The following is a 14,351-nucleotide window of genomic DNA, read 5'->3' on the forward strand; positions in this document are numbered from 1 at the left end:
GCATGGAGTGTTTCAAGACGATAGGACCCGCACAATAAGAAGTTTTTCATTAGTTTTAAGTGACGCGTCGCAAGCTATCGCGTACCCATTTATGGTGCCAGCGATTGCAGAGGCCATATCAGCAATCAGGTGTCAGCGGTCATAGTAATCAATCAAATGTAGTTGTGTTCATCAAATTGTCTTGTTCTCAAAGTGGCCAGCACGTATTCTGTGCTCCACGCCGTTTCTGTGCTTGTTGAAGAGGGCCGTCCTTGTCTTTTCAGCCAGGATGGCAAGGTGGCATGCGGCCCACTGGTGCTGCGTTTTCTGCCTTCACCTGCTGGAAGTCGTCAATGGGTGGTTACCGCCGACCGTGAAGATAGGTATGCCACCGACTGTGATGAATTAGTAGCCCAGCTTTCCTTGTGAGATGCAATGACTTGCACCAATACTGACCCAGTCCAGTTACCAAGACAGAAAACATGGCCAAACAGAATGTGTTATGCAGTGCATTTCTACCGATCTTAAAAAGTAGTTATGACATTGCGAGACCGTGGTTGCTGGAGCGAAGATTGCTGCGAATCAATCACCTGTCCATCGATGCGTGTTCATCGGCTGCATCGCTAAAGCCAGTCTACCCTCGCCGTCGGAAATTCAGGGCGCAGTGGTTATGGGCGCGAGAACTGGAGGAGCGCGGGGAGGGGGGTGCTAAGCCCCAAACTCCCTTGAAGTTTAACAAGGCCCAATGTTTGTCGACTGGACAGAAATGACAAAAATGTCTTTCTCTCCATCCTATTGCGAGGACTTGCATTGCCTTTGGCCGTAGCTTAACGTGCCGTAACGGACAAGTGGGTAAGTGTGGTTTGAGGGGTCATAAGACTCACTGTACCTTGTATCCACACATTTCACATGATAATGAGGCACTTACGAATTCCCATATGACATAATAAATTCCATATAATAATTTTTTTCATCACGTTTGTCTATGGCTTCCACTTACTTTTATCTAAAACGCACGCCACGACGTGTTCGAAACAGGCCGTGGAAGCCTTACAAGCTCGGTAGGGTCAGCCTGCAGGCAGCGATTGGAAAACGGCTGCCCGTCTCGGCGGTGGATGGGGACGCGGCGCACCCATACAACGCCGCGCGCCGACCGCGGCCGACGCACGTCGCAGGCGCGGGCAACTCGGGTGCGACTGCCGAGCAGCCAGCCCGGGGGCATCGCAGCAGGCCCCGGGCGTGACGGCCCGCTCGTAGTGTCAAGAGACTATAAGACTGACAACAGCAGGCCCGCCGGTCCCCCAGGCTTGACACGATCCTGGAGTGAGGCGAATACAGTGTTAGGAACCATTTCTTGCATGAGATTATTTTCACGAAATGGTTGTTCATAGCATGTGCATATTATAAACCAAGTCGGGACATGTACCGATGTCCACTGCCGCATGCTGATATGCACGGCTCACGCGACAAAAACGAGCACGAAGAGGAGCTGGAATCTTCAACACGCATGAGACGTTCGCATTTAAAACTTACCGATTACGATATGAGCATTGCACGACTTTGCCTCCATGATCATGCACAAAGGTGCAGCCAAGGGAAGCATCCTTAAGTCCGCATGTGAATTTTTAACTCACAATGGCCCCCGACAGAATATTAACAATCAGCGCGGTGCGTTGTAACCTGTAAGCACGATCATATTTTAGGCACCACTTACTTTAACAACTCCTCACTCCCCATATCTCAAGCAGACACCCACTGCTTCATACTGTGGAGATACAATGTTCATGTTCAACATCAACTCAACGTTCCCAGAAAACCTGAAAGAACAGTATTCCTAAGGCGTCGACTGGTATGTCCGAGCGACAAGAAGCGAAATATTTAGTTGTTAGCAAGTTTGCCATCGATTGCCAGCTGGTCTGATCCTTCCGGTTGAGTTGTTGGAGCCTCCCAGCGATTTATGCTGCGCTCCTCCCGTGAAGTTCCCATTGGAGGCGATGACAAATCACCACGGCTCGTCCGGGTCCCATGAGGGATTTAAGCACACCACCAGCGGCGCTTTTACCGTTTGCTCGCCTCCACAAACAGACCAGCGAAGCTGACGTTTTGTTTTTTATCGTGCCATCTATTTGACAAACGGAACTTGAAAGCCGGGGAGATGGATGTCAGGGCGTAATCCCATCCAACGGCCGCGGCTCGGAGCAATCCAGAAGAATGCCAGATAAGAATGACGCGTCTGTGAAAACAGCTACCAAAATTGGCCGGGAGTAATAGCAATGTGGGAGGCAGCTTTTGGCATTGGTGCCGAGGGTTTCAAAAGGCTTAAGAGCCCATCATGGCTGATTATGCGGGCTATGGCTGGTCGGGGACACCCAGCTACAGCCGCGGTGCTGGTGTTGATGGTGGTGTGTGTGTGTGTGTGTGGGGGGGGGGGGGGGGGTGCTGGCCAATGAACGCGGAGGCACTCTGGGTGTGGCTTCCGAAGTAATCACATTACTCCAACGTCAACTGTCATTATTACCGCTCAGATCAGACTGTCCTAGTAGACTCCAGACACCGACAATTACTGCCGTATCTTGTGATAGTAGCCATTCTAGCATTTTATGATATATGGGCTCCGCATATTGCCCACTTACTTGGCTTACTTGAATGACATGCATTTTATAACATTTTGACTCTAAAACCAGTTAAATTACTTGCCTTGGTATTTGATAGCATACCAGTCAATCCAGTATGGCGTAATCCCACGTTCACATGGTATTTGGATCAACACCAAATTTATAGACTTCTAAAACACTAGGTGACATCATATTCAGTTGTAAATTTCATCATAAATGGATATTTATTTCGCATCTTAATTGTGTCCTTCGTTGGTGAAAAAGAAGCGCACATTGACCAGAAACCTGCAAGTATGGGCACTGTTGTTTTCATATTTATTTTTGCTACTTTCCTTACATGCTTACATATTAATCATCCGCATTCAGTCTTGGTGAACACCACGGCCGATATCAGCCGAACCGTAGACATTCACCTAGAGCGGTGCGCCAGACGCTCTTAATAAGGAAGGAGAGTGATCCCGTAGGCGTGGAAAGAAGGCTAGATTTAATCACGCTAAGTATAGGTCTACTTCTTTCTGGCGCGCAGGTACATAGGGTGGCATTTAATCACTATAAAAACCACGCGCGTGACGTTATCACACCGAGCCCTTCGCGGCTCGTGTTTTTCCCCTGCAAGCGCGAACAATCGCAGTCCCTCACTCAGTGGAGTGAGGAAGTGGAGTGGAGTGAGAGATTCTGTCGCTGACGGCAGGACCGGAAGCAGCGCAAGCTTGTTCAGAAGGATCTGTTTCACGGGTGACAGACTGGCGGTCTGTCCTTGCCATCGGCCTCGGTCGCTCAGTGCTTACCGTTTGATGTTGAGAGCCAACACAGGGAGGAAGGACCGGAGCACGGGACGGCAGCACCCAATACACTGCATAGGCGCAGGTCCCCGTGGGACGGGGAACGGTTTTCACTGGGAACCGGTTTACATGGGCAGGGTTCTCCGTGCAACACGGTGGCAGACACCAAGACGGACTGTTGAAACTGTGTGGCACACTGACGTACGGAAGACGCTGAGCAGACCGACCACTGAGACAGCGCAACATTGACGCACTATGGGAGGCGGATTACTGTGACTGTGTGGCACCGACACGCGCATGGGAACACTGGGTGATGCCGAGGGACACAGCAGCACGCGAGGAAGAACTACTGGATCGTACGATGCGCCGACACACACGCAGGGAAGCATCCGGATTGGGCCACACACGCAGTGGGGGGGGGGGGGGGAGGAGGAGGATCGGGGAGGGCGAGGCAGAGACCACAAGGATGTCGTTTTTGGACAAAAAAACGAACCAAACGCAAAGCAAAAACGGACGGCAACGTGGGCTAAAACATTGCAACTTGCTTTATTTTCGTTTTTCAGTGAAATGCCATTTTCCCCATTTTTTTACAACCAGCAATTGTTCAGCAGATCAGTGGCTGAAGAGTATACAACTTTTGTCCATTTCCTCGCAATGACTTACCTTGTGCTTCGGGGGGAGGGGGAGCGAGGCTCTTTTGCACACTCGCACCTTAAAACCCGTCCTGCGGCTATATGCCATGTTATCCCACCGGGCAGCGGGAGGATTCCATGGTTGTCATTGGGACTTTAGGGGCCTCTCAGGGCCTCTTAAGGTGAGGCTTGCACCTCACCACTCCTCGACCACAGGGGCGGGCCGCCGCGCGCGCCGCGCGCCATTCGACGGTCGGACATTTCACTGGTGACGCGCCCATTTCCATAAAAACAGACTGCGCTCGCTCGCCGCCGCCTGGCCGAACAAATCCGGCCGCCGAGCGACGCCGGCCCGGGGGAGCGGCCGGCCCAAACAATGCAGCTGCCAGCGCGGCTTTGGCGCAGCAGAAATCAGCGCACAAATCAAACCGGGCGCGGCGGAGCGGCCAGCACCGGAAAGGCTTCTCGGCTCGGAGCGCCGGCGGCGCGGGGCGGTCGCGCGGCATCGAGTGGCACCTCGCGGCCACTTGATACGGCGACCACTCGGGAAACTGGAGACTGGCAGCTGACGTCGAGATTGGCCAGATGGCGTTTTTGTTACATCTGTAAGACTGATCTCCCGGCGGGAAGTGCGGGGGTCTTTGGGAGTGCATTCAGGCACCGGCACTTTTTGGTTAGTTCTATTTATCGACTTTGTCCATCATTAATGGTTAGAAAGGCATCCGAAATTATCATTTATCAATTTATTGGCATCAAGTCACTGCGTATTATCATACCAATGCCTATTAAATAGCTATATTAGGTATTAAAAACGGTGTAACAAAACCCTGAGTTTATACTGCAGTTGAGTAACCACCACTACCAGTGGGAGCGCACTGTTTCATGTCAATCGTTCTCAAACAGTAAATATTTGTACCAGCTCTATCCGTTTAACGCTGCGTCGGAGCCTGTTAGCTCTTTCTTGACCGATAACCGCCATGAGGAAGCTAAGGCAAGTTCGGTGTCGGAAACAACCAAACTTTCAGGTGAGGACTGTACCGATACGGTATCTGGACCACCTGGCAGCCGGCATGGCTCTGTTGGATCGTTGTTTTGTCACCAGGATGCCCATTCCGGTAATGCAGGGCGAAGGGCTCCGAAACGAAACATTTATGGAACGCTGCGGAGCAATTTCGCGATTTCGTAAATCTGATTTGCAACAGCTGTATAATTTATTATGCTTAATACCCGAGGAAGACGCTCAGCCCCAATAACTGGGGCCAATAAATCGGGCCTAACGAACCCCCACCCACCCCATAACGAGACTCCTGCTTCTCCCCAAATCTGCAAATTGAATGTGAGGTAGGAATGTGGACTGTTGAAATAGTGATATATGCGACTGGTTTTTATGGCGCTTTTATACCACAGCTGGAGTCATGCTAGCCAGGCATTGTTCTGTGACCAATAAATGTGGCCGCTTTTGTGAGACCAGCGCTGAATAACGTACATGATGCATCAGCCGTCGCGCTGGCCGGACCATGGTCACTCCCTCGCCAGCAGCCATCGGAGCGGAGACCGCCAAAGCCGAACACCCCTCATCGCCTTTCCACGCGTTCAGGGCTGGACGTGATGCCGACTGAAACCAGCGCGAAGACTCGCGCAGGTGGCGAGAGCTCAGCACGTTTCCAAACATCGATTAGAACATGGCTCCGTCAGTAGCCCATGGTGTCATCAATCAGTCCGGACCGGCCGTTTTTCGAGACAAGGTTCTATAGGCTGGCACAGCTACCTTACGGGTGACTTTGGATTCTTTCATGGTGCAGTGTGACCATGCATTGGTCTGCACGAATGTTCCCTCCATGCGTAAGGAGAGGCTTTCCCCACCTACAAGGTAGAAATTTAGATGCATTCGTGCGTTCCTAGTTTGACGTATCTGGTGGAGGTCTTCACGGTTAAGAGCTCCTTACCCAATCCATGCGCTATCCCTGGGCCTTTGCCCACACCCAGCCGCTACCCAATCCTTTATCAGTTGTAGTCACCCGTCACCCACCCCTTTGCATGTTTCCAGAAGTACCCGTTCGGCGTGCCGTGGCTGACCCGCTCAGTAACCCGCGGCTGATCCGCTCAATGACACGCACGATGGGCCGTAGTTAGCCCACTCGGTGACCCGCGGCTGACACACTCAGCATCCCGCGGCTAAACGGATCAGTGGCCCGCAGTTGACCCACCCAGCGACTGCGGCTGACACGCCCAGCGACCCGCGGCTGACACGCTCAGTGTGCCGTGGCTAGCCTGCTCAGTGACCCGCGGCTGACCCGCCCAGCGACCCGCGGCTGACGCCCTCAGTGACCCGCAGTTGATCCACCCAGCGGCCGCGGCTGACACGCTCGGCGGACCGCGGCTGACCCACCCAGGGACCCCTGACAAGTGCGTAGGCCCCCATCAAATAGGACGTGCCCAAGGCCCAATGTAGAGTGGCCCCCGTACAATTGCATGTGCCCGAGCAGGCTATCAGATATTCCCCCAAAGCGTAGCCCCCCCCCCGCAATGGGGGCACCACTAAGAAGAAGTACCCAAGACCCATTGTGAACGGTCCCCGAACGACTGGTGTGCCTAAGCAGGCCATCAGATGGGCCCCCGACAAGAGTGCAGCGCCGTAAGCAAATGACAGAGAATTGGAAGCGCCCTAGACCAATGAAGAGGGCCCATGAACATATCGCAAATGTGTCGGTAAGTTAACTGAGACCCACTAAAGGGCCCCTGAGCAGCCGAGAATACCCAGGCATGTTAAGATATGGGACCCCTGATATAGTCCACAGAGCCTTTCTGGCGAATGGAAAGAACACATGGAAGAGCCTGTGATTGACGAGAGTGCCCCGGCACGCTAACAGGAAGGACCTCAACAACAGCGCAAGGCACCTCGAGCAAATGCAAATAAATGAAGGGCAACTTGTAATGCTCCTTAACTATCGAATTGATCCTGCAAGTGAGCATATAGGTCTTCCAGAAACAGTATGGGGCCCCTAGACAGTGTAACGAGGATTACAATTTCAGTTCACAGCTTTTCCAATCATTGAATAATTTGTTTGACATCTCACAGGCCCTTCACTTTCGCTTACAACTGCTCTTGGTCGTCTGGAAGTCAAGAGATATCCAGTTTTGTTGCGCTTTGTGTTAAAAAAACTGCACCTGCTCGGACGGTGATGGGTCATCTCTGAGCCAATGGGTCCCTTCGGGGTCCAAGGAGGGTCATGGCCCCGTGCTCCTCCCTCTGTATCCGCCCCTGGTTTAGTGAAATCAGGCACAAAACTGGATTGTTCTGGAGTGTTTTTTTTGTGAAATGTTTGTTTCAAGCTACTCAGTTCATGCAGCCTAGTGTACTGGCGTGCCACGTCTGCCATGCGTTATCTATCACTGGTGGTTTCCCTACACGAGCGATTACAAAATTATTGCATTATGCTTGGTAGCACATTGGTTTTTGGATGGTTCTAAAACTTGACCAGTAAAAAAATATCGTCCAAGTCTGATCCACAACCCAGCCAAAAGTCCGCGGGTTCTTCTGAGCCAGATGGCGGCGGTTGGCCGGTTGGAAAGTTGTTCCATTACTCCCATCCCCCTAAGAGATGCGGCCGGCCGGACCAGGACCCTCGGGGGAGACCTCCCCGGCTGGACCAGGACCCTCGAGAGAGACCTCCCCGGCCGGGCCAGGACCACGGCTGGCGCAGTTTGCAAGGTGGCTGATTGCTTGATCAGCTGGAAGTGATTGGTTGCGGCGCCGGGCGAGGGAAGGACCGCGCCGCGCCCCGCCGTCGCACCGCCGCGGCTTGGAGCAGCGGGCTGGAAACTGATCTGACCGACAGTCACGGACATTGCTAAATGCTAATGAGTCGGACCGCGCGATATATCGGTATCGAGCTATAGCTGGGTGGGCCGGCACGCGATTCGGTTGCAGGAGATTTGCATGCATATTCGAGCGTGTTTTCAACGAAGGTCAAAACGGGAAAGAACGCATAGAACACTGCTTCCCCCAAGAGCTGTGAGATCATCTGCCACTTGGGCGGTCGTTTTTCTTTTGTCGGAGGTATACCGCTCCAAAATGGCCGATGCCGTTTTTCAGGTAATGTAGAAGAGCTCTTTTCCATGTTTAGAGAGAAGAGGCTCTGGAATATCCAAAACAGAGCATTCTTCATTTTCTGAAAATGTTGGATGACTAACTAATGGCATGCTCAAATCCGCTACGCCAGATCCATCACCATTTTAGCACAGTCACGCTGAACATGTCACGCTGAACGCGTAAACGTGGGAGCATGGGAGCTCTCTGAGAGTCCCGCTCCTTCCCCGCACACCTGAGTCGCCAACACGTGTCCATCTGTGCCGGCGCGCCGGTGCACCTCTCATCGGTGCCGGCAAGCTGGGCGCTCATAGCGGACGCTGATATCAGTTGGAAACGTATCTGGTGCAGACCTGCCGCCCCACGGTCAGAGGCCCTGGAACCTCGCAGGTCGATGCCCTAGGATCTTTCAGGTCGACTCCCGCGGACCTTTCAGGTCGACACTCCTGGGACTTCCAGGCCGACCCGCCCCCTGGGCTCTCTCAGGTCGACCCTTTTGGGCCCTCAGGCCGACCTCTATGGGATCTCTCAGGTCGACCCCTGTGACTTCTCAGGTCGACCCTCAGGGACCTCTTAGGCCAACCCCCCTGGGATCTCTCAGGTTGACCTCCAGGGACCTCTCAGATCAGCCCTTGTGGGACGTATCAGATCGACCCCCCCCCCCAGCCCCCTTGGGACCTCTCAGGTCTACCCTCCTGGCGCCTGACCACACGCGTGGTAAGACGGTGACTCAGCACGAGAGCTAGTGTGCGGCGCGCATCCGGTATTATGACAACAGCTGACGTCACTGCTCTCCGCAGATCGAGTGATGTTATAGAAAATTCCTTGCTGCATGAGTTATATAATTTAGGAATACAATGATGTTCTAAAATTACATGCCTTTAAAAGGTAGGACGTTACACGGGTGCTGGCAAACCGGTCGGGAAGAAAAAACATAAATATGCCTGCTCCCGGGCACGGTAATGTAAATTGATTTTTCGTTGGTTTCTCCGAAACGGTTTTGGGTTGGTCGTGGCACCATACTGATTTTTCAACATATTTGACATGTGCAGGTGCGGCATTCTAAAGCTTTTCAGGTATGGCACCGCCCGAAGCCGAATCTTTTGGTACCCCCCCCCCCCCCCCCCCCAGACGCAAGGGCAAGATATCGAGGGCCCAGAACGACCCTGGCATGTGCATAGTCAGTTCTGGGGTCCTTCATCGGAGGGCTTCCAGTAAATTTTGACGGTCATGCCGAGATGGTGATTTCTCAGGTACTATGCGCACTACATTGCCTTAACATGAGCAACTGATTCGTCGGGTGGACAACACATTGGCGGCATGAGTATGATTATCGGAATACACCAAAAGTAGCAAGCTAAAGGCGTTTCCAAAGCCCGAAAAAGGAGAGTTTACAAGCAGTCAAGTTTACAAGCAAGCAGTTTACAGACCTTCATCGGGTCGGAAATTACGCCGCTGTTTTAGGAGACTTTGCAATGTTCAATCTATTGCCATACTAACGCCTTTTTTGAGGTAGTTTGAGTGAGTGGAATTGGGGGAACTTTCAACATCATGCCCGTTTCAAATATGGCTTCAACTGACCTGACCTCAAATTTTGACCACTTTCATCTCCTGGATGAAAACAAGTTTAGTATACTAATATGGAAATACAGAAACTGCTCCAAATCTAAACCGACGGACTATTAAACCCCTCACGTCACAGGACCCAATTTACGGTACTGTACTCAGCCCCCCACCCCTCTCAACACAGACGTCTGAGAGGAAAGGTTCCCTTAATCTCATGACCCCGTTATCCTACGACAGAGAGCCCATGATCCCACTATCCCGTGATCATAATCCCATTGTCCTATGACCATGATCCCACGATCCCACTATCCCATGATCATGATCCCACAATTATCTTTTCCACGGCCGAGTATGAGGAAAGAAGTTGCCAGCGAGCATAAGCGCCAATCACGAGTAATGAACCGTGTTTTTCAACAGACATTGCCTAAACAGCGTAACTCAACCACGAGAAGTATGGGTTAAACGACGTTGTCAAAGAATCCCAACACGATGCTTATAGATTCTGCCTGGGGCGGAGAACATGAATGTACAGCGATTCTAGTAACTTGAGATTCGCGCTGTCGTTTACTGATGTTTGAATTTATGAAATAGGTTTGGTGTGGGTTGTGCTATGCTCGGTTGCTGGCCCACCACATGTGCCGCTTGTGGTGTGTGCGCTCTCCTTAAACGTGCTCCTCCATCATTTTCATTAAACTGGTCGCTAACGCTATGTTTTATTTCTCCTACAAAAATATGCATGGCAAAGGTTTCAAGAGATTTTACAGATACAGATTTACAGAGTGGCGACGACATATCAGGGGGCTGGAACGGAGCTAGAACGGGCTGGAACACCTTCTTGTGTGTGTGGAGGGGGGGGGGGGGAGATGCATCAGCTCAAGTGCGGAAACATCCGCCAACAATTAACATGTTAAACAAGGCCATGGGCTATGCCAAACATGTTCATGCTTAGCTGCTATACAAAGCAAAATGCAGTGATGCTTGTAAGAGGCAAAACTGTGTAAGAATGCCCATTGAAAAATAGCATGCACCCAGGGCCGACGCGCAGTCTCTTTCCAAGAAAGGCGATCATATCCAGTGGCCTTATAGGTTTTTATTGATATCTTGAGTCTTGATTATCCTGATCTTGATCAACTACTTAAAGAAACATTTTTCTTACCCTGCCGAAATCTGTGGCTTTCCACATCGCGGTCTCCCTTGGGGTTACGGGGGCTTCCCGTGGTTTTTATCACTGGGCCTCCTATGGTTTCCATGTGCTCCTTTAGAGCTTTGAAACCTTTGGGACCTTTGGCGCCTTTGGATCATCTGCGGCCTCCATTGTGTTAATGGGACCTGTTGTTGGCCATTTGGAACTCCTACGGAGCAGACTTGCACCATACGTGCGTCATGGACCCTTGTTTTGGTTTGATGAAATATCCTGTCACGGTCACCAGAGCCCTCCTTTCGGCATTATGTAGCTTCCTGTCGGCATGATGGAGCCTTCTGAACGAGATATAATGTTCGAGGGGGGGAACAGATATAATGGCACCCTCTCCCCCCCCCCCCCCGCTTGTATATTTGCTTCCAATGACCTTCTCAACCAAAGCCGAGATTGGACCCGGTATCATACTGCGTCGTCAGAATTCCTGGATGCATATTCGGGGAGTTTAAGGCTCTGGCAATGTTTGCCAAGTCTTTCCCAGTTTTTTTTTTGGAATGCCCTTAATGCAAAGGTGACGATTTCGAGTTGCAACCACTCTGTGTACATACATCCCAGATTGAATCAGACAGTGTCGGCAGGTTGAATAATTCCCCTGTCGAGGACTATTTTGCCTCTTGGACAGCCTCCCACCAGAAAAGGTCAAGTTGTTTACCATGCATTGCGGGCTTCTTCCTTCCATGAGCTGTCGTGACATGCCCGACAATAACTGGCATTGCAGCTACATACCTCCCATGGTGGTGCCAACCGGCATTGCAGCTGCATACCTCCCATGGTGGTGCCAACCGGCATTGCAGCTGCATACCTCCCATGGTGGTGCCAACCGGTATTGCAGCTGCATACCTCCCATGGTGGTGCCAACCGGCATTGCAGCTGCATACCTCCCATGGTGGTGCCAACCGGCATTGCAGCTGCATACCTCCCATGGTGGCGCCAACCGGCATTGCAACTGCATCCAGGGTAAACCTCAAAACCTCCCAGTGTAATGCCAACTGGCATTGTGGCTGCATAATTCCCAGAGTGGTACCAGCTGGCATTACAGCTGCATACCTCCCAGGGTGGTACCAGCCGGCGGCCAGAGCTGCCCGTCTTCAGGGGATATCCGAAGGCGGTCCAAGTGGACGCGTCAGCGTCGCGTGGCCCCCTTTGTCTCGCGGCCGCCGCCGTCACCGTGACGGGACGTGAGCTGGAGTTGTTCCAGCCAGCCGGACAGATGCGCAGAGGCCGTGCGTGATTGGGCCAATGGATGCATCATTACGGCGGTGGCCGAGCGGGCCGGGCGGGCGCCCCCGACCGCTCGCCGGCCGGGCGGGCGCTCCCGGACCGCTCGCCGCCGCGCCAGCGCCCATCCATCAGCGCTGACTTCCGGACGGTCCGCCGCTGAAGACAGCGCTGCGCGGTGCCGCGATCGCTGCCATTATGTCGCCCGAGGTGGTGTCCGGAGCGGGCCGGGGTCACCGGCCGAGATCAGCGGTCGGCCTCGCGCGCGCCGCTGGCAGAGCGACCTCCGCAGGGTATAGATGCTCACGTAGGCGATGGGGAGGCGTCAGGTTTCGCTCAAAACGGCCGTGGCGAAACGGCGCGACGTGTTGTAACACTACTTCACATGTTATCTGGCAGAACTGACGCTGCCACGAGTATGCAAAGCACTTGGGTGAGACAGCTGATAGTTCCACGGTGCTTCTGTATGCGATGGGGCATCGAGCATCATATGTATAATTTTCCCACGGATGGACATACTTAGAATTGACACCATTTATCACTTTGTTTGAGGCTTATCTGATCGAAGGCTGGGTGTAAACAAAAATGACACTGTTAATATGCTTCGCTGCCTGTGGTTTTCTTGCACCTCGCACAAGTACTTAGCTACCTGGATCCAGTTCAGAGGTTGTGGAGGTTCACTGCACGGCTGAAGACTTCAATGCTTGGGCATGACTGGTACTCTCGCATTCAGATCAAAGCCAACGTACACGCCATAAAAACAGCTGTAAATGAATTCCTGATATCTGAACCAAAATTTGAAGTCAGCTAAAAGCCATCAACACGGATGCAATAAGTTCACACGAGCACGGTCACCAACGAAACAGCATTCATTTCCAGCTTACTCCTGTGCCAGGTATTAACCCAGGTACAGAAGCAGGAGTGGACCTAATTTCCTTTCCTTCAACGGCTTCCTCCATATTCACAGCTTTCTGTGGACAACTGGGTGAAATCTGGGAGGATCAAGAAGATAACGTGGATTTATGGAAAGTTAAAACGATGTTCTACATGTTCTTTCCCCAGCTGCTTTGGCGAAATTGTACTCCTGACAGTAGGTGGTATTTATCGCGTGCAATGTGCTTGACTGAGGCGGAAAGGCTAGATGAACATGACAACCCTAATTTAGTTTGAATATGTGCTTCTAACGGGTAGTTGCAAGGCTGCAAGATGTATTTTAACAAATCTTCCTTACCAAAAGGAAGTCCGAATCGGCGAATTTGCATCCGTCTCTTTTACAATTGAGATGTACCCTTATAATCAAACAGATGGCATTAGCACTTCAGTACCCAATTATAGTGAAACCTTATAACTTATAATAAATTAACACCTAATTGTATGTAAAAGTGGAAAAGTCAGCAACGCACCTCCCAATTCTGGCATTTACTTCACCACTTGACATCGGTATATTCATGCTTGTGTTTGGTTTTGTCGTAATGTTGCGCATTTTACCTCAAGGTTTGTTCTTTTGTTCTCACAAAAGGTTCAACACAAAATGTAATAAAGAGTTATGGATCTACTCGTATGGAAACCAGCAATAAATGCCACCATCTCCAGATCATTCCTATTCGCCGGGGCCGCCAACAACAGGCGGCTCACCTTTATTTGTATTTCGTCACTGCAGATGGCTCCTATCAGGAAACCAACATACAAGGTAGCATGACGGCACTATCAGACCTACAGCAGACAGGATAGCCCGCCGGCGCGTGGCCGCAGAGGTCCCGATCAGCGACGGCCCGGCGGGCCGCTCGGCGGAATAAGGCCACTGAGTAGAGCCGCCGGTGGCCTCGACGGCAGGAATCGCGCGCCCCTCGCGTTGCCAGCGTGGTTCAGGCAGGCTGGTCCCAGCCACCCCGACTGCGGGAAGCTTTAGGTAACGAGCACCGCCACATCCGTGCGCCGTGGGTGCCGAAGTTCTCAGGGTTCTAGAACGTCCAGAGTATTTACGCACGGCGACAAAGCAGCAGGTACGGGCGCCGGCTGCTCCTCTTCAACACGGTATAGCAACAGTAGCGTAGTGGCCTGGGGCTTGACTCGGAGCATTGTTGTCTGAAACAAAATGAGAACGAAATATTCTCTCACTTTCACACCCCTGATAAAAATAGGCATGTAGCATGATAGAGTTGACAAGAGAGATCGCGCTACTCTGGCTTGGCTATTGCACCAAAGTTCGTCAAATGAATGCCCGACACATTGCAACAAAAAATGCCCCTTTGATGTTGAATGCGTGAAAAG

The 14,351-nt window shown here is 52.0% G+C and overlaps 1 protein-coding gene across 3 annotated transcripts in view; it reads left to right on the plus strand.

Moving 5' to 3' along the window:
• LOC119103994 (glutamate receptor ionotropic, kainate 2) overlaps nt 1–14,351 on the plus strand; it is an 88,227-nt gene that overhangs the window by 3,003 nt on the left and 70,873 nt on the right. For all 3 annotated transcript variants that reach the window (XM_037227709.1, XM_037227708.1, XM_037227707.1), the window contains exon 2: nt 264–362. In XM_037227709.1, the coding sequence (XP_037083604.1) occupies nt 269–362 (94 nt within the window). In that variant the 5' untranslated portion in view covers nt 264–268. The remainder of the gene's footprint in view (nt 1–263; nt 363–14,351) is intronic.

This window comes from Pollicipes pollicipes, unplaced genomic scaffold (genome assembly GCF_011947565.3).
Source record: "Pollicipes pollicipes isolate AB1234 unplaced genomic scaffold, Ppol_2.1 Scaffold_5724;HRSCAF=6776_pilon_pilon_pilon, whole genome shotgun sequence".
NCBI lineage: Eukaryota > Metazoa > Arthropoda > Thecostraca > Pollicipedomorpha > Pollicipedidae > Pollicipes > Pollicipes pollicipes.